General features: G+C 37.6%; 1 protein-coding gene across 5 annotated transcripts in view; it reads left to right on the top strand.

Moving 5' to 3' along the window:
• The window catches only part of pde4ba (phosphodiesterase 4B, cAMP-specific a), a 192,145-nt gene that overhangs the window by 167,874 nt on the left and 5,876 nt on the right, over nt 1-18,395 (top strand). For 4 of the 5 annotated variants that reach the window (XM_065264857.2, XM_065264859.2, XM_065264860.2 and 1 more), the window contains 2 exons: nt 7,807-7,919; nt 16,386-16,479. In XM_065264857.2, the coding sequence (XP_065120929.1) occupies nt 7,807-7,919; nt 16,386-16,479 (207 nt within the window). Of the gene's footprint in view, nt 1-7,806; nt 7,920-15,042; nt 15,647-16,385; nt 16,480-18,395 lie in introns of those variants that run through there. The other variant, XM_065264862.2, reaches the window with a different exon arrangement.

Genomic DNA, 18,395 nt, shown 5'->3' with positions numbered 1-18,395 from the left:
AGTTATTGAAACTATTTTTTGTTTTTGATTTTGTAGCAGGACCTCGTAAATGAGCGTGGAGTATTTTCCTGGAATATTTCATGAGAGCCAGCCGTGCAGCATTGTGAGAGAAAAAAGGGATGGGGTAGATTTTATTCAACCTCAACCTTGGGGGATGAGTGGTTGAAGCCCGTCTCTCTCTCTCTCTCTCTCTCTCTCTCTCTCTCTCTCTCTCTCTCTCTCTCTCTCTCTCTCTCTCTCTCTCTCTCTCTTTATCACAGCCACACATTAACATACTGTATCCCCAAGTATTAGGCTTATATATATATATATATATATATATATATATATATATATATATATATATATATATATATATATATATATATATATATATATATATATATATATATATATACAGCCCAGTCTCACGAAATTTCGTTATATAGTCACGTATTTTTTTGATTCTTTTTTCGTGCTATTATCACGAAATTTCGTGTTTTTTCGTGATCGTATAACGAATTCCTGTTTTCGTGTGATTATCACGTATTGGTTACTCAACTGTTTTGTCCTATTTTCTTACCATTGTCGCTTCGGTTTAGGGTTAGATTTACATAAAATGACATCCCTAACCAAACCCAACTCTAACCCCAACGCCAGGCGACATATAAAAAAATAAATCAGAAAAAATAGTATAAACCAATATATAAAGTGACATTCTAATGCAAGCACCAAATCTAACCCTAAACCGAAGCGACAATGGTTTAAAAATAGGAAAAAGCAGTTGAGTAACCAATACGTGATAATCACACGAAAACAGGAATTCGTTATACGATCACGAAAAAACACGAAATTTCGTGATAATAGCACGAAAAAAGAATCAAAAAAATACGTGACTATATCACGAAACTTTGTGAGACTGGGTAGCAGCTATATATATATATATATATATATATATATATATATATATACATACATACATACATACATACATACATATATATACTCTAAAAAAATTTCTAGGATTACTCATGAAATTGAAAATCATCTTGCAATTGACAAAAAAAACATACAAACACCTGAAAAAAGTCATATCTTTTTAATGGACTTACAGGAGCCTGATGGGCAGCTTATTTTTCATAGGTGGTCATAATAAAACGCTCCTAATATGTACTATGACACACATATATGTATACATTTGGTACCAATATGTACCTTTGAGATACTAATACAGTATGAACTCTTTGGGGTGTTTTATAGGACAGGGATTAGACTAAAATAAATGTAAGAGCTGTCCAAACTATAAACAACCTGCACTGACATATCTTAAAATACATCAGTGCCCTTTGTTTTCCCAAAATGCACATAAGTAATGTTTTTAGTAAGGCATGTTTGTTAAAACTAGTTATTTAAACTGAGGCCTGGTTTCAGCTACTCCCTGTCCAGAAAATCACCCTTTTAGGTGCAAAGCTGTAATTTTTGAAACCCCTAGTGACACAAATTTTGACCATTTTTTCTGACAGCGCAGCTCATAGGTGGTCATGTACAGCTTCAAAGTTTTGTGTGGTCTAAATGTTCACAATTCCCAAGGCCAGTGAGTTCTGCAATGGCCTCTCATTTATGTGGTCCGGCCTTCTGTCTGCGGTCTTTAGCAGCACTCGTCGTTTATTCAATATGTCTGTTGTTGAAGTCCTCAGAACCCAAACAGTGGTTTCGCCCTTCCAGTGGAAAACATTTCATTTGAAGCAGTTGAGCGTTTCTTAGAAATTGCTATGTTGATATTAAACAGCTAGACAATGGGCACAAACTATGTACCGCACAGTATGATGCATCTTTGATTTATTTAAAAAATCTGGAAATGCGGAACAGCTGTTAAGAGAATTGATGACATATACAGTAGTGTGCCAGGGTGACATCATTGTGTACGATATTAATTATACAATTGTGCTTAATTCACCCTTTAAAATGAGCATTCTTATGATAAACTGCTTGTTAAACAGTGTTTATGTGTAAAAATATATATACTGTCAGAGGAAATGGTCCCAAGCTGTTACTGGGGCGGTCCTAATATGTACCACTTAGACATTTGGTACAAATTTGTACCTCTGAGGTACTAATTTATACTCTGTAGATCCAAAGATGTACTTTTATTTTATTTGTGTGTAAGTGAACATCAGCACATTCTTAACTTACTGTCAATTATATATTTCTCTTTTTTATTTTTTTTAATATGCTTAAGCACACACTTTTACCCAAAACATTTTGAATTTCTAAGAAGGCAAGTGCCTGTTATTAGTGTTTAGTCTGAAAATATATTTAATAGATCTACTTTATTTCCTTCAATGCAGAAGAGTAGTCACGTGTCCTCAGCGTAAAGCGATAAACTAATCTGTTACGCTGTTTCACAATGTCCTCTGGCAATTCATAAACAAGCCTTTCCAGAATTTCCCCATCTCTTTATTCTTTCTCTTATTCCCTCTCTCTGACAATCATAACCAGAGGAGGGAGGTGTTTTGTTAGCAGGCCCATTGAGATTTGGGCTGACGTCAGTGCTCATACTTCTTCTTTATTGGAAGTGCTACAGTTTATCATTACAGTGCTTGGCTAAGAGTTGGGACACTACGTAGGAATTCAGTAGGGGCATAGAGGGAAACAGAGAGAAAGAGAGATAGAAACAGAGAGAGAGAGAGAGGTAGAAACATAGAGAGAGAGAAAAGAGAGAGAGAGAGATGAGCACATGCCCATAGAAAATTACACAGTAATTCTGCTGCACATTAGGAAGAACAGAGACACAGCTGTTACCACACGCACCACATCCGATCCGATTTACAGATACACACTCTTAGCTGTGACATTAACACCATCAAATGATTACAGGACTTTTGTTATCGCAAGCAACCTTAAATGACACTCATGCATGCAAATGCATACACCCTGGCCACAAAACCCCAATACTTGTTAAACTGAATGGTCTTGTGAAGTAAATCGTGCTCAGAGACATGTAAGCTTTGATGTGAAATAGCATACGTTTCCCACATCAAGGGAGGTGTGCATACCCGTAAGTGTCCTTATCATCAGACAATAGGAGATCCGGTGTCAATATTCGTAAAGCAACACATTTTTTTATTAACTTTAAGGTAATAATGCAAAACTACACATTTAAAAAAAATCATTTTGTTATAACATACCCAATTTTGACGTTTATTTTTTGTTTTCGACTGTAGGCTTTTTCACCTAATAGAATTAAACACTTCTTTCTGTGTAAACAGTAAATGTTAAATAACACATACAGTATGCCATGTTTTTGCAATTGTATGACTTTATGAAATGCAGGGAAGTTGTATGACCATACGTGTCAGCATGTTTCCTGGACTGCCGAATGTTTTTTTCCAAATCTGCCAGAACCAGCTCAACCCCAATATATGTGTGTGTGCGCGCGTGTGTGTGTGTGTGTGTGTGTGTGTGTGTGTGTGTGTGTGTGTGTGTGTGTGTGTGTGTGTGTGTGTGTGTGTGTGTGTGTGTGTGTGTGAGAGAGAGAGAGTGGGAAACCCCTTATTATGCACGTGTGGTCAGACCCTACTGGTCATTTCAACCACGGCTTGCCTTTAATCGTAAAAATATAAGAGCACAGGCTTTTTAGTGTGTTCATCTATGTGAATAATTGTGGGTATTAACCGAAATGACAGTAGGATATGACGATACAAATAAAAAAAATAATTTAAGATGATTATCAAGAAGTGCCCATGACCAAAATGTGTGAAAATGATTCATTCACAGGCCGTAAAAATTCAACACACTAACCAGAACTTGAGTTCACTTGAGTTTAATGGTTGCATTGATGTTTTTAACTGAATATGGTTGCAGTGAATCATGGCCCTTCTTTCCAACCATTTCAAGTTTGCATACTCATGAATAAAATGTCGTTGAACATCTAAAATGTGTTAAATTTGACGGATTTGTCACGAAGTTTAAAGTAGTGCTCATAGGTTTGAGTAAAGCATATATTAGGAGTATGGCCCAAAATAAAAGAAAAAACATTTTTTTTTTTTTTAGTTTAATTGACAAAAAAGCCCCTTAATAATAAATATATTAATAAAATATTAAAATAAATCAATGAATCTGGAATCGGATCCATAAGAAAGGAATCGGATCCTTTAAAAAATAATTTCAATTCCACTTATCGATTCCGGACTGCATGGTCACATTATTTTGCGATATCTGCCAAGACCTGACTCACCTGACCTATAGCCATCTGCGCACAGTGCGCAGGACCGCTCACTTGAAAACTTGGGCCCTGTCCCAAATGGCACTCTCCGGACTTGTAGCCTCCTAACCTCCTCGTTTTTATGTAGCCTACTTTATTGTGTTCAGCTGTAATGGCACAAAGTAAATTTTTTTGATCTATTAAGGCTTGACTGTTGTTGCTTTTCACCTCTTTGGAATCGAAACCAAGAAACGGAAAAGATAAGCGGAAATCGAATTTGGAATTGGAATCGATAAATTTGAAATGATTCCCAACCCTAGCCTTGACTCAATAAGCCTTGTATCTGTTGCATGCCACCTTACATTCTGAATTTCTTTTCAAAGTTTAGCCTCAATTTATGCTCCAAAACAACTACCCAATCTTTTTAACAAAATCTTTAATAATATGTTTGAATACATTATGAAGACATCAATTATTTATCTTAAGGCAGGCATCACTTTTGGCCACTATTGTAAATTGTATTGTGCTTCTACTGTTAACACCTTAGCAAGCACTCAAAACACCTTGGCAACCACATAGCAACACCCTGACGAACACTTACAACATTTTACCATTATGTTGGTAATTTTTAGACCATTTTCTTTAAACAATGTAAAATGTTCTTATTGGGGTACAGTGTGAAATTGTGTCTTGCCCAACCACGTTCCACCATTTTCGACATACGGTAGTTGACCTGTAGCGTCATAGTTTACAGGTACCATTCCACACAGAAAAATGACCTGACCACAGTAAAGTGCTTTTACCTCTCGGTGTTCAAAAAGCAAATACGTGTGTGGCTTTGAGCGTGTGGAGATTAGAGAGAATTGCCGTCATTCGACAGGGTCCTGCTAAAGTTCTGCCTGTGTGTTGTTCTGCAACTAGGAGACCCACCACATTAAAGTCAGGGCCGCACAAGAGACCGTCTGTGTCCCGAAACCACAGGGCACCAATTCACCAAACTGCCCTCCACTGTAAACACATCTCTGCTTCATTCGGTCCCACACACAGGGCTCAAGCCTGTGCCTTATGCATTTCTGTGGCGCACATAGAGTGATGCAGCCCTGTTTACGTATTTGATGACATTAATTCAAGCCAAGACAGCATAAGGAATAAAACGCCTGATGGTTCGTCATTCACGTTCTTATGTATGAATGCAGCGGGCGGATTTTTTAATGTCGGCTTACACTGTGGTGTTGTGTTGTTAACTTAATTTGAGTATTTTAGGTTACAAATGGAGTTATTGAGTAAACTCTTATATTGTACAATGCTTAATACTCTCTAGATTATAAACAAAATGTCTTTACTGGGTTGTTTTAACTTATGAATAGGTAAAATGTGGACAAACCCAATTATTGGTTCAGTTTAACTGTATGTCTACACTGTAAAAAATAGAATAAAACTTGTTGGTTCAATTTAAACAAGTTACCTGGTTGCCTTAATTCAACTTAAAAATACCCAACTTTGAGTTAACTAAATATTTTTAAGTTTTTAACAAAATTTTAAGGCAACAAGGTAACTTTTTTAAGTTGAACCAACAAACCTTTTTTTTACAGTGTAGACATACTCTACTTTTTTAAGTTTGACCCAACCATGCATTGAAACAACCGAGCTTAGGCTCATTTAAACTCAACGGTTGGTTTTGTCTATATTTTACCCAATTTTTTACTCAACATTTTAAGAGTGCATGTTGGAGGACTGCCGATGAAAATTAGCACTTTTGAGCTAACTCTGGTACATTTACATTGTGGTAATATTGATTTAATGTACATTGTCTTCTTTTAAATAAGTAAAAAATTAAAAAAATTGGTAAAAGGGTTTGATCATATATCATCTCAAATTCGACTTAATTTTTTATAATTTATAGAAACTTCTAACTAGTCAAAAAAGTTGAAATAACTTTCATTCAAGTTGTTTATACTTAAACATTTAAAGGGATACTTCACCGATTTAGCATTCAGCTTTGTATCTGTAGAAACCCGGCAGTATTACTGAATGACCATGTTTCCCTCCATCATTTCCCCCTGAGAGGAGAGATATCTGCATTTTGGTTCTGCAAAAAAGTCCTCCGATGATGCAAAAATCGTCATATTACATCATCGGAGGACTTTTTTGCAGAACCAAAATGCAGATATCTCTCCTCTCAGGGGGAAATGATGGAGGGAAACATGGTCATTCAGTAATACTGCCGGGTTTCTACAGATACAAAGCTGAATGCTAAATCGGTGAAGTATCCCTTTAAGTGCAACAAGGAATTTTTACAGTGTATATGGAGTTTAAGCACATGTATTAACATACAAATAATATATGTAAATATAGTACATTTATAATCAATCCAAATTATCCAAATTGACTAACATTGCATGAAAGGGCACCTATTGTTCGATTCACGATTTTTAATTTCCGTTGGTGTGTAAGTGTGTATTAGTATGTTAACGATATGCAAAAGGTACAAACCCCAAAGTAAACAATGACGCGAGTTATCGTTTCCAAACGTAAATCTCTGTTCTTGGATTACAACAAACACACGGATTGTAGAAAACAGTTTACTTCCTGGGCCTGTTGACGTAGACAAGACCGATAATATCATAATTTCTCCTGCTTGGACTCACAGCCTATAAGTTAACTCCTGTCAGCATTGCATTGTGACCGAATCTTTCAAACATGGTAAGGAGCGTCACATTTCCAGCTGACGTCAGAGGTATTCAGGCCAATCGCAACGTACAGAGTAGCTGGCCAATCAGGGACACAGCGCTTTTCAAATCGATGAGTTTTGTACAAAATCAGAGCAAAAATGTACGGTTTGCGGAAAATAATGTGTTTTTTAACCATAAACCACGCAAACACATTGTATTATACCAAATACACAAAATAGGGTTGTTTTTAGCAATGAAATAGGTGCCCTTTAAAGCTATATATTTTTTCAGTATGTATGTTCCCTGGGATTCAAACCCATGACCTTTGTGCTGCTAATGGAGTGCCCCACCTACCGAGCTAAAGAAACAAATCTTTGTCATTGTTATTTAATTATGTGTGTTGTCTTAATGCAAACATGCATTTTTGCAAGTAAACTACTGTACTGTACTAAAACAAGGAAGTGAAGTATGCACATGTGTGTGCATCTAAGAGCATTCATTCACAAGTGCATCAGTTACAAAATCATAAAAAGGGAGGGGGCAAAAGAGAAATATGTCATGCGGGGTCTCAGACAGAAACGGAGAAAACAGGAAAATGAGGAAGCGCTGAGCCAAAAGCCCACGACAGCCAGCTCACAGTCATGAGTGAGAGAGGCGCACGCAGAGAGAGCAGTGCTCTGAGAGCGAGTGTGGGGGTGAGAGGAAGGGGCACACAGCCAAAGAGGCAGTATCACCTAGCCACAAACACCAGGCGAATGAGAGGAAACACAGAGCCTAAGAGACTCACAGCTAACATTCAGCATAACCCGCTCTCACTCTCTGGTTCGGTCTGGGAGCGTGTGTGCGTGCGTGTCTGCGAGCCCAGGATGAAGGATTGTCTGGCGGGCTGTGCTCGAGTGGCCGTGCAGCAGGATTTTCATGGTCCCCCTGTTTCTGTGTGTCTTTATCCAGACGAGTCCTACCAGAAGCTGGCGGTGGAGACCATGGAGGAGTTGGACTGGTGTCTGGATCAGCTGGAAACCATCCAGACGTACCGCTCGGTCAGCGACATGGCCTCCAACAAGGTGAGAAGATCCTCCTCCCGTATGTCCCGCTAACATGAACGGTCTTCTCGGAGCTGTTGTAGAAACTTTGTTGTGGAAACGCACATACCGTGATGTGTGTAGCACAGGGTGTACTCGAAAAAATTGTTTATGTTAAAAATTCTGTATAGTAAAACAATTGATCTAAAAGCAGTTTTGAATAAATAACAAAGGGCTACCTTAAAAGCGCCTTAGTAAAGTCTATTAATCATAACTGTATATGACGTGTATAACACGAGTAGACAAACACATTTTCAATCTGGTGTAAATAAAAGGAACTTTACTGATAGTGCTGTGGGGTTGCATAAGAAAAACAAGGTTAGGTTAAACTACACCAAAATGTAGGCACACACTTTTTATCTTCAGTGTATAGCCCTCCTGACTGTTTCTGGCTGTTTTGTGAATGGGGCTATTGAGAGGCGTCCCCTGTGCCAACATTAAGAATTCAAGCTACTATTTTCTAGGCATCCACACAAGCAGCTAAGTTTGCTTCTGCATACTTGAGTTTAAATCTGACGCACTACATTCGCCTATACAAAATATATTCCAGATTTATATGCACATTGGTTTTGCATTAAATATATTTGCCAGGCTCTCTTTAAGTGCATTTTAAGTATTAGGGCCTAGATGTCCCAGCAGCCTCGTACAGCCTTGATAAATGAACAGGTTTTAACACGCCTTTTCTTTCAAGCATATGATTTTCACGCCCCTGTTTGCTTGGAAATGTCGTTTCGGTGTGCTCAAAAACTGATTTGATTGACAGCTTGTGGGTCAGATGTGTTTTGTATTAACAATTACGCAATTGTTTTTGTACCTTGTTTTTATTTTCAGGTCTCGTTTTTTTGTTCTGTGTTAAACATAACCTGCCATGTAAAATTTAGTCAAACTCTCGTTTTACTTACGGTATAAATTAGTGCTGGGCAAAGATTAATCGTGATTAATCACATACAAAATAAAAGTGATTTCTGGCATAATACTTTATTATGTGTATATAAATACACACACATTCATTTATGTATTTAAGAAACATTTACATGTTTATATATATTTATATATACACATTATATATTAACAATAAAAATGGATATATAAATAAAAATATTCTGAAATGTATATATGTATGTGTGTGTATTTAAATATACATAATAATTACACACAGTACACACACAGGCAAAAATGCACTTTAATTTTGTATGCGATTAATCGCGATTAATCTTTTCCCAGCACTACAATATACAATAGTGCAGCTTTGAGTAACCCACTTCTAGCCTAAATCAACTTGAATTTGGTTGCATTCCATCATGTAAGCAAAGTCAACAGTGATTAGAAAGTGTTTGGTTTAATTAATTTATTAGTTGTTAATTCATTTTTGAGTCTGGGCTGTGTTCGGACAGCTATTAGATGTCTTAAATGCAAAATTGCTTGCTGGTGACACAGATGTGTTAACTTGTGTTGTTTGCCAAACCGTCCGTTTAGTCATTTAAACATATTGTGTGTTGTGTTGTACATCACTGTCATCCGATCTGATACCTTGCATAGTTCCACTGTGTTTGTGTGAGCCCTGCAGCTGTGACTCGAGTTTCCTGTCTCCTTCCTAAGCTCTAGTCAGGACCAGACTACAATAGGTGCAAGTGCTGTATGGCAGGGCAAGGCCGCACTGCCTGTTTGTTTCTTTTTCTGTTGACGTCAAACAGGCATACACTACAGCACGGGGAGTTTTGCTGCAGACAATGGGGATGAAACACACTCACTCTTACACACACACACACACACACACACACACACACACACACATGAATGAGAAATGCAAAAAAACACATCAGGCTTACAGATCTATGTGCAGGAGTGGATCGCCTTAAGGGTAAACAAGTCACACCTTAACATTTTAATTAATTTTTTTTATTTTTTATTCTAATTAATCAAATATGAGATGCAAAATTGCATGCACTATAAGAAAATGCAGCATAAAGTTAAAACAATTTGGTTTTGCAAGTCAATTCAACCTGCAATTTTAAGTTTCGGCTTGTGAAAAGTTGACCTCACTTGTATGAAGTTAGAAAATAGTAAGTTATGGTAAAGTAACAAAAATGAGTGCTGGGCAAAGATTAATTGCATACTGTATAAAATAAAAGTAATTTTTGGCATAATATATTAAGTGTGTGCTGTGTGTACTTATTAGGTATATATAAATGCACACACATACATGTATGTTTTTCATAAACATTTTCATGTATATTATTTATTTATTTATTTATATTTTTAGTTTTTAATTTATTTTTTAGTCTGGCCTGTGTTCGGATAGCTATTAGATGTCTTAAATGCATAATAAATATAATGTAATAAATATATATAATAGTAACACACTGGACACACACATATATTATGCAAAAAAATCACTTTTATTTTGGAAAAAAATGCTGCATATTTTTTACAGTGTGGAATTTAGACTTTTCAAAATAATTGTTGCTATAGAATAAATTTAGTAACAAAATTTAGTGATTTTATGCGTAAATAAAAAATAAAATGGCCAGTGGAGTTAGAACCCAGAGAAAAAATATTGCTCAGAGGTTCCTCTTTCAATTCTCAGAAGATTGTTTTTTTTTGTTGTTTCAAGTTTCAACTTAGTCTTAGATGTTTCTCTTTAAATTGGAAAAAATTAAAATAGAAGCAAATGAGAAATTTGTTAAAATGCATTAAGAGTTCTGCAAAAATGTATACAGAAGTATAGATAAAATTATCTGGATTTGGGTCAATTAAATGAGAAATTTATAAGTATAAACTTGAAACTTTTTATTGCCGTCTTGGCAAATCTGAGCTCAGTTTGTGACATTAGATATCCTTTGAAACTTTAACGGAAACACTTTTTCTCAAGAGAAATATGAAAAGACTTAAAAGTTTCTATTCCATTAGTCTCATGCTAAAGAGATCTCATATGAGATATATTATACATTGTCTGAAAACAAGTCTTTTAGTTTAACTTGTTTTAAGCACACTTTTACTGGAATACATAACAAAAAAAATCTTTTTTGCAGCGCATGCATATTAAGAAATAAGGAAACACATCTTGGGACAGGTGACGCACATAAAGCCTTAACAGCTTCTTATATCTCATATAGCTTTTGTATAAGAATTTTGTTTAAGAGCATAACATATAAAGATATCTATAAAAGTTGTACAGAGAGTACCAGGACGTCTGACCTTTTACTGCCCTTTTGGATGTCTAGGCCACCTGATTTGACTTGTGTTTGACTTACATTTTAGCTGTGTGCGAGCTTGTATGTAAAATTTATATTAGCTTCAGGGTTCTTCTTCCAGCATGTTTTATGTATCAAATATTGTGTAGGCATTCTGTTTCAGACAACCGAATGTTATTTTATTAATTACAATATTACAGACACGTTTTTTGCAGTGATTGTACAGCCACACAATCGATAGCCCACTTAAGTCTATGGCCATGAAACCCTAAACCTGTGTGAAATATCTGAATTGTACATTTGGGAATGCTAGGATTTCTATTGTGTGACTCTTGCTGTGCCTGTTTAGATAAAGCTTAGATAAATGCTTGCCTATTATGATGATCATATGTGTCTTTAATCTTGGATGAAAAAAAATATGGCATCTCTTTCATAGCTTAAATGAAACGTGCGTGGCAGTATTTGTATATGTTTACGTATGTTTACTCTGAAGACTTCAAAAGATCACATCAGGGTGCTTAATCGGACTCCAGATCAGACTGTTTACCCTGTAAACTATGTCGCAACGGGGTTAGAGTTCCAGTGTGTGTGAGAGTAGGCGGTCCTACCGTAAGGGGAGTGTGTATGCGGTGACACACTGGAGGATAGTCAGCGCTCACAGCTCATATTGAGTCAGTAACACTGTTGCGTCTGTCAAACGACAAACATAAGACTCAAGAAAGTCTTTGGGACATACAGAACCTAACTTAAAATGGGAGCTTGCTGCATTGAGATGAAAGAACAGAGAAAGATCGGAAAAGTTAACTGCTGGAGAAAGGTGAGCTTTTTAAACTATGTTTTGCACTTTTCTTAAACGTTAAGTGCGAGGAATTCAAGCATGGTGGTAAAGTCGCTTTCTGAACTTTAAGATTCTTTACTAAAATTTTTGGTTACAGTATATGAACAGTTGTGAATGCTGGGAATGAGTGTTTTGCACAGCGCTTTTTTTTGTTTATTATATGGATAATATGATGGGATCATTTAAGCCGTGGTCTACCAAGAGTGCATCTGCTGGAGATGTAAATGTCATATGTAAAGAGAAACTCTTGCGTTATGATTTTTATGCATGGAAAAGACTAAGCATGATCAGTCATTACAATCAAATGACATTGAAAATCTGTGCAAAAAATGTTGTGTGTGTTCCCAGCTTAAATTGGATCAAAACTGTCAACTCAAATTTGAGCATCTTAAGAAAGCTTAGTGATATTTAGTTTATTAAAACTACACGACAGGTTTCATGTAGGCTGCTAGTTCTACAATCATTTTTTGATTGTACAGTAGTTTATACAAAATGTAACCGCACTGCATCTATTTTGCATGAACATTTCAAATTGAATATTATTTAATCTGAACTCAACTGTTTTGGGAATTGTTTTACACCAAAAATAAAACCTAAATTAAAGGAAATAATGTTAACTTTTAAATAGTCTGGCTTACACAGCTGTGTTTTAATTTGATAGTTTATAGTTCTTTAATGTTACGCACACACATATGCAGACACACATTCATGCACGGCTTAGGCAATATTGAGGAAGTGAAACACAGGGCATGTGTCCTCAGGCAATAGTAGTTGGCAAACAAGCTGTCTTTTCTTCAGAAGTTATGTCATTATTACTGTAACCGTTGTATTATTCTAGAGAACCTGTTGTTCATGTTTATGTGCGTCACAGTCTTCTTCCAAAGATCATCGCTTTGTCATACGTCAATGTCTTTATAAGGAGAGGAATTTGCCAATTTTGCAATTATGTGCTTCTCAAATGACATCACGGACACAGTGTGGATTTTCCCCATTGGAGGAAGTTTGAAGAAATGTTGATGTTTTGCAATTAAAGTAATTGAACCATCACTGTAGATGATGTCATTTACAAATAACGTTGGTTACGAAGAAAGATTAAAGATCTTGAGGGATATTGGAATATGAAAGTGAAATTAATTTTGTTGTTTGATTGACTTGCTTGTCCTGTCAGACACATTAACACTTTACAAGGTCATCAAGGCAGTGCAAATTGATTGTATGCCGCCGGTTAGCAGTGTGAGGTGACTAAGTCTATCTCATTGAACAGTTTTAGGTTTATACTGCCCACTAGTGGAAGAAATAAAATAGTTTAGCATCAAATAACATCAAATTGCCCATGTCTAAAGAAATACAAAATTATATATATATAGTATTTCTTTAGACAGAGAGGGATAATTACCGAATAATAATAATCTCGTCCAAACTATGGTGTAACACAAATGTAACTGTGGGAATTTTGTTGGTGGCTAAAAGCAAAATCGTACTCGCTTCTTTAAGTTGCACTTTAGGATGAATTTTAAAGAATTTCAAAGGAGTTCACATTTAATCTGGGCTCTTATTGACTGCTTTTCCTTCAATATTCAGTGTAAGTCATCTATTACAAAAATATTATTTTAAAATAAAAAAATTCTTATAACAGAAATTAATATGTTTGCACAGTAAATTTTCACAGTAAATAAGTGGTTATGCAAATTAGGCATAAAACAATTTTCCTAAACAAAATAGTTTTGCTCGTAAGTGCATGTCAAGGAGATCTCTGGAGATCCTTCAGAATGAAATTCCCTCACCATCCTGCAAAAGTCTGTCCACAAAAGCCCACCTACAGGCAAGTTTCTCACAGGGCTTAGAAGGAGACTCTGCCATTGATTTTTTGATATAGATAAGAAGAAATGTGAGCTGCAGAAGGCAGCGTGTCTTTGATATGTCAGAGTTGTTTACAGGTCTGACTAGACGCCTCTCGCGCAGCAGAGGATTCCCCCACTGCAGCATAATGCAGAGATTCTCTGCTGTTTTCCTCTTAGTTCCTTTGCTATTTTTGTTCTCCATCTCTTCCTCTGTCTGCTCCTGTCTCCCTCCCACACTCGTTTTCTCATGCGGGCATGGTTCGGATTCGTTTCATGAATCCTTTTAGCTTTTCCTTTCTTCTCGACGGGAATGTTTTCTCCAACTTTAGTGAGGGTTGAAAGCACCGTGTTAGCTGTAATATCACTGGGAATGAAAAGTGAATCATTGTGCATCTTCTGTCTGTTGGTTCACAGATGCTTTGTTTTTGGGTTGGGTTACCCGACACAAGGCAATAATGCGTATCATCATATTCATTGTTTATTCTGCTTTAAGCAGAAAAAAAATAATTGACAGTGAGATCTTTTGTGTGCACTGGGGCTTTCCCCTGTCAATGGTCTCTGCCCTTCCTGGCTACTGCAAGGACAACTCATTGATTCTGTCTGACTGCCTCCTCCCAATTCAGATGAATTGGGGGGTTAAATTGGCAGATGTTATTGAGTCACAGTGGTGTCCTCACGGTGCCTGAGCGGCCATCTTTTGAGGATCGGGAGGGAGGGAATCCGCAGCGGCAGCCGTGTCACGTGACGCTGTTGCCATGGCGTTGGGATGTTGGTGTAATTGGTGCTCGGGCAGATGGTGTAAAGCGAGAAAGAGTCGCGGGGGGTGTTGATGTCACCGAAAAAGACAAAGAGAGGCAATTATCCAAGTCTCCATCTCCTCTCCCGCCATACACACTGTACACTAGCTGATGCCTCTGAGATAAAAATAGCACGGAGCTCCATGTAGGGTAGCTTTGTGCATTATGGGAATGCAATAAAGAAGGGCGACCGGGCTCGCCTGAGTCTATCCTCGGTATTAAAAAACCCGAATGGGGTATAGCTTATCTACATTTTCTCTCAAGTCACCTTTTTTGCTTTAGGACATATAAAGGCTTAAAGTTTGGTTTAATCCTTGGGTATCCTTAGACCTCCCTTTCTGTTGTTCTTTATATCTCATCTTTTCTGCTGCGCTTACCCTGTATAACAAGGCAGGGGCTCCCCCCTCCTTTCCCATCTCCCTGTCAAATCATATGTGCCGTGCGAAGTGTGTTGCTGGGGCTGACAGACTTGAGAACGGGGGGAGATGAAAAGAGAGAGAGAGAGCAAGATGATGAGAAAGCGAGAACGTACTGCAGCACTGGAGCAGCACTAATCCAGCAGAGGAAGACCCCCCTCCAGCCAGATGAGCATCCCTGGGTTTTTTTCCAGCATCGCATCCTCCCACTGCTCCGCTGCTTCATCATCTCCATAATTCATTGGCATTTTCAGAGTGTCGGTTCGAGCTCCGTCCGTTCTCTGGATCCTCCGACCCAGGACGGGTGTTCCCATCCTGGCTAGCACCTTCTCTCGGCCCCCGCTCTCATCCGCCACCATGGAGAGTCTATGCCGGAGCGTTTCGGTCAAGAGCCGTCGCCACGACAGCTTGTGCCCGCTCCTCAGCAACTAATCCACACCAAGCAGAACAGGAGAGGAGAGAAGAAGGGGTTTTTCGTTTTTCCATCCAGAAGAATCCCTTTCATCTGCCTCTCTCTGGCTCTTTTCCTTCGTGGTATAGGAGTGCGCTGTTGTGGAGATTAAATACGATCCAAAATGCCTGAGGCCAATTACCTTCTCTCTGTATCCTGGGGTTACATTAAGGTGTGTATGGTGGCTAATCTGCGGTTTTAATGTCGGCTAATGGCTTGTGCTTTGGGTTCGAGTGTTTGCTGGTGGTCTAGAAAGACGTTGAGGTGAAACACCTACTGTATGGCTTCTTGTGCAGGAATGCGAAGATCAGAGTTGTTCTGGGCTCCTTGAAATCAGTTTTTATTGGTTTAAATAGTGATTTGGATGAAAAGCATCCAGTTGTATCGGTTACTTTCGGGATTCATATCTTTTATGATGATAAGCAATACAAATCTGAGATGTGGCGCAGGATATGGCTGCCATTTTGGACTTATTTAATTATATAAGCATTTGTTTATTTATTTATTTATCGCCAACAATGCGTCTTTTTTAAACTACAAAATTCTTTGTAGTAAATAGTTTGTATGTAAACAAAATAATCACATTAAATAGTAAAAATGTGTCAAAATTTTAATCTTTTCACAAGTGTCTACTTTTTTTTTATTCTGGAGGTTTATAAGAATTTCATCATTAAGAGAAAATATATTTAAGAGTTACTATAATGTTAATATGACATTATTTCTCATTTATTGGAAAAAAAATTTTAAATGACGGATACTCCATAACACACTGCGGTATTGTACGCAAATGCATGCATACATAGAAAAATGTTAAAGATGAGTTAAAGAGAATGAAACCGAAATAAAGCAACAATGTGGGTTCTTATTTTTAGGATTTTGGACTAATGATTCTTTCTCTCTGTCTTTTTCAGTTCAAGAGAATGTTGAACAGGGAGCTGACGCACCTCTCTGAGATGAGCAGATCTGGCAACCAGGTGTCGGAGTTCATCTCCAATACCTTTCTAGGTAATTACATACAATAAATATTCACAGTCACACACGCAAGCAAAAAACATATGGGGTAACACTGCGGCATTGCGAATTCGGGACGTGTTGTTTTTCCGATTAAGACTGGAGAAATCGAGCTAAATGAGAAATCTGATTGGGACTAAACTCAGATTTGTACATAAAAAGACGCATTTTGTTTGTGGAATGTCGTGAGATGGCATCACACATTTGTTTCTGCATGAGGAGAGAGATCCCCAATGCAGCAGTTGGAAAAGAAGGACGGGAGGGTGGAAAGCAGAGCAGAATTAGGGGAGGGAGGGGCGACCGAAAGGGGGATGAAATGCTGCTGTAAAGCAACACTGATGGTGGAACCCCCCAGAACGTTGCAACCAGCCAAGAGAACCCGTGACTCATTCAGCTTCTGTGCTTTAAACAGGCAGAATCACATATCCCATCATCACACAAACATACACGGAAACCTTTATTTTGAAAAGCTATTTGCCAAAAAAATTATGTTGTATTATAATGTAATTATTATATCTCACATACTTAATTTGATCAATTATCAAATTTTTCTTAATTTAAGTTTGCATTCTAAACAAAACAAATCATTAAACTACAATCAAATACATATATATTGTTTTAAGGATGCTTTAATAAAGATTTATCGTGAACGTATATAAGGTTTGGTCTTTTCACGTGTATGGAAATGAGTCGCAGTCTCTCTAAAAGTGGTTAAATTTCACTGGCTTAAACATCTGTGTGCTGTGTCACGTGTGACTGCTCTGTTTATGCCTCACGCGATTCACTGTTCTCCGCCTGTCTGCATCTAAAAGAGCAAGTATAACAGTGATAATAAGATAACATCTGACTCGAGCACATTGCGTCTTCACTGCACGTGTGCCTTGTCTTCGATCGTGGGATTTTAATACTGTACGAGAAAGCGTGACATGTGACTGAATCATGTGAGAAAACGTGTTTGTGAGAAAACAAGCTAATTGGCTGTATGCAAGCAATGTTTTGATCTGCTGTTTTGCATCTTTATTAAAAGAAAGAAGAGAGAATTGAATCGGATACGGGGCTTTCAATGAAAGGGTATCAAGTGCTTCCTCATCTTCGGTCTTATGGGGACTCCATCGCATTTGTTTTACCCATCATGCATGAGCCCATTCAAACGACTGCGGCAGATTTGTGCACGGGTTAGTGTTTGACAGAGGAACGTGAATGAAGAGGATAATGACTATAATGAATTAACCAACCCTCATATTTCATCTCCTTTCATTTACTGACATGCCACGGGCTATTACCGGCCATTATCACGCTCTTTCAGCAACGTGCCAGTGAGAACTCCGTTATCTGCCATAACCGAATAAGCCTTGTGGGGCTAAGGGCCGACTTTGCTCTTGAGAAAATGGAAATAATACTGTCCACTCATAACAGTTTGGCTCTCATTGAAAGATTTCGATTTCATAGATGATCTATTTCCCAACACTGTTAAGGAAATCCCCAACAGTGATGAATAATATTCATGGGGGTTTATGAATAAGGCATCTTCAACTAAATTTTTCCAGTCCCCGAGGATAAGTTCACCCAATAAAAGAAATTTTTTGCTTTCATTCCAAAAAAGCCATTTACTGTATTTCCTAAAAAACACACTGAGGCACTTACAAGAGCGAATAAAGAATTGGAACCAACTTTGTGTTCCAAAACTTTTAATACAGGGTGCACCGACGTAAACCAGGACAGATTTAGCATTTTGGCTGAACTGTCCCTTTAAGATTGTTTGTCAATTGATATCCTGAAGGTTGACCTTTAGGAGACGCCACATGAAGCACGGATATGTGGTCCCCTGCCGTGGTTTGTTGACAGGTCTGTCACAGTGAAAATAGAGAGTGGGAATGGGAAGGGGGGTCACCGCTGCTTCAATAGCTCAG

This window comes from Paramisgurnus dabryanus, chromosome 7, assembly GCF_030506205.2.
Source record: "Paramisgurnus dabryanus chromosome 7, PD_genome_1.1, whole genome shotgun sequence".
NCBI classification, from domain to species: Eukaryota; Metazoa; Chordata; class Actinopteri; order Cypriniformes; family Cobitidae; genus Paramisgurnus; species Paramisgurnus dabryanus.
Note: the sequence above shows the minus strand (reverse complement) of the source record. Positions and strands in the feature narration are given on the sequence as shown.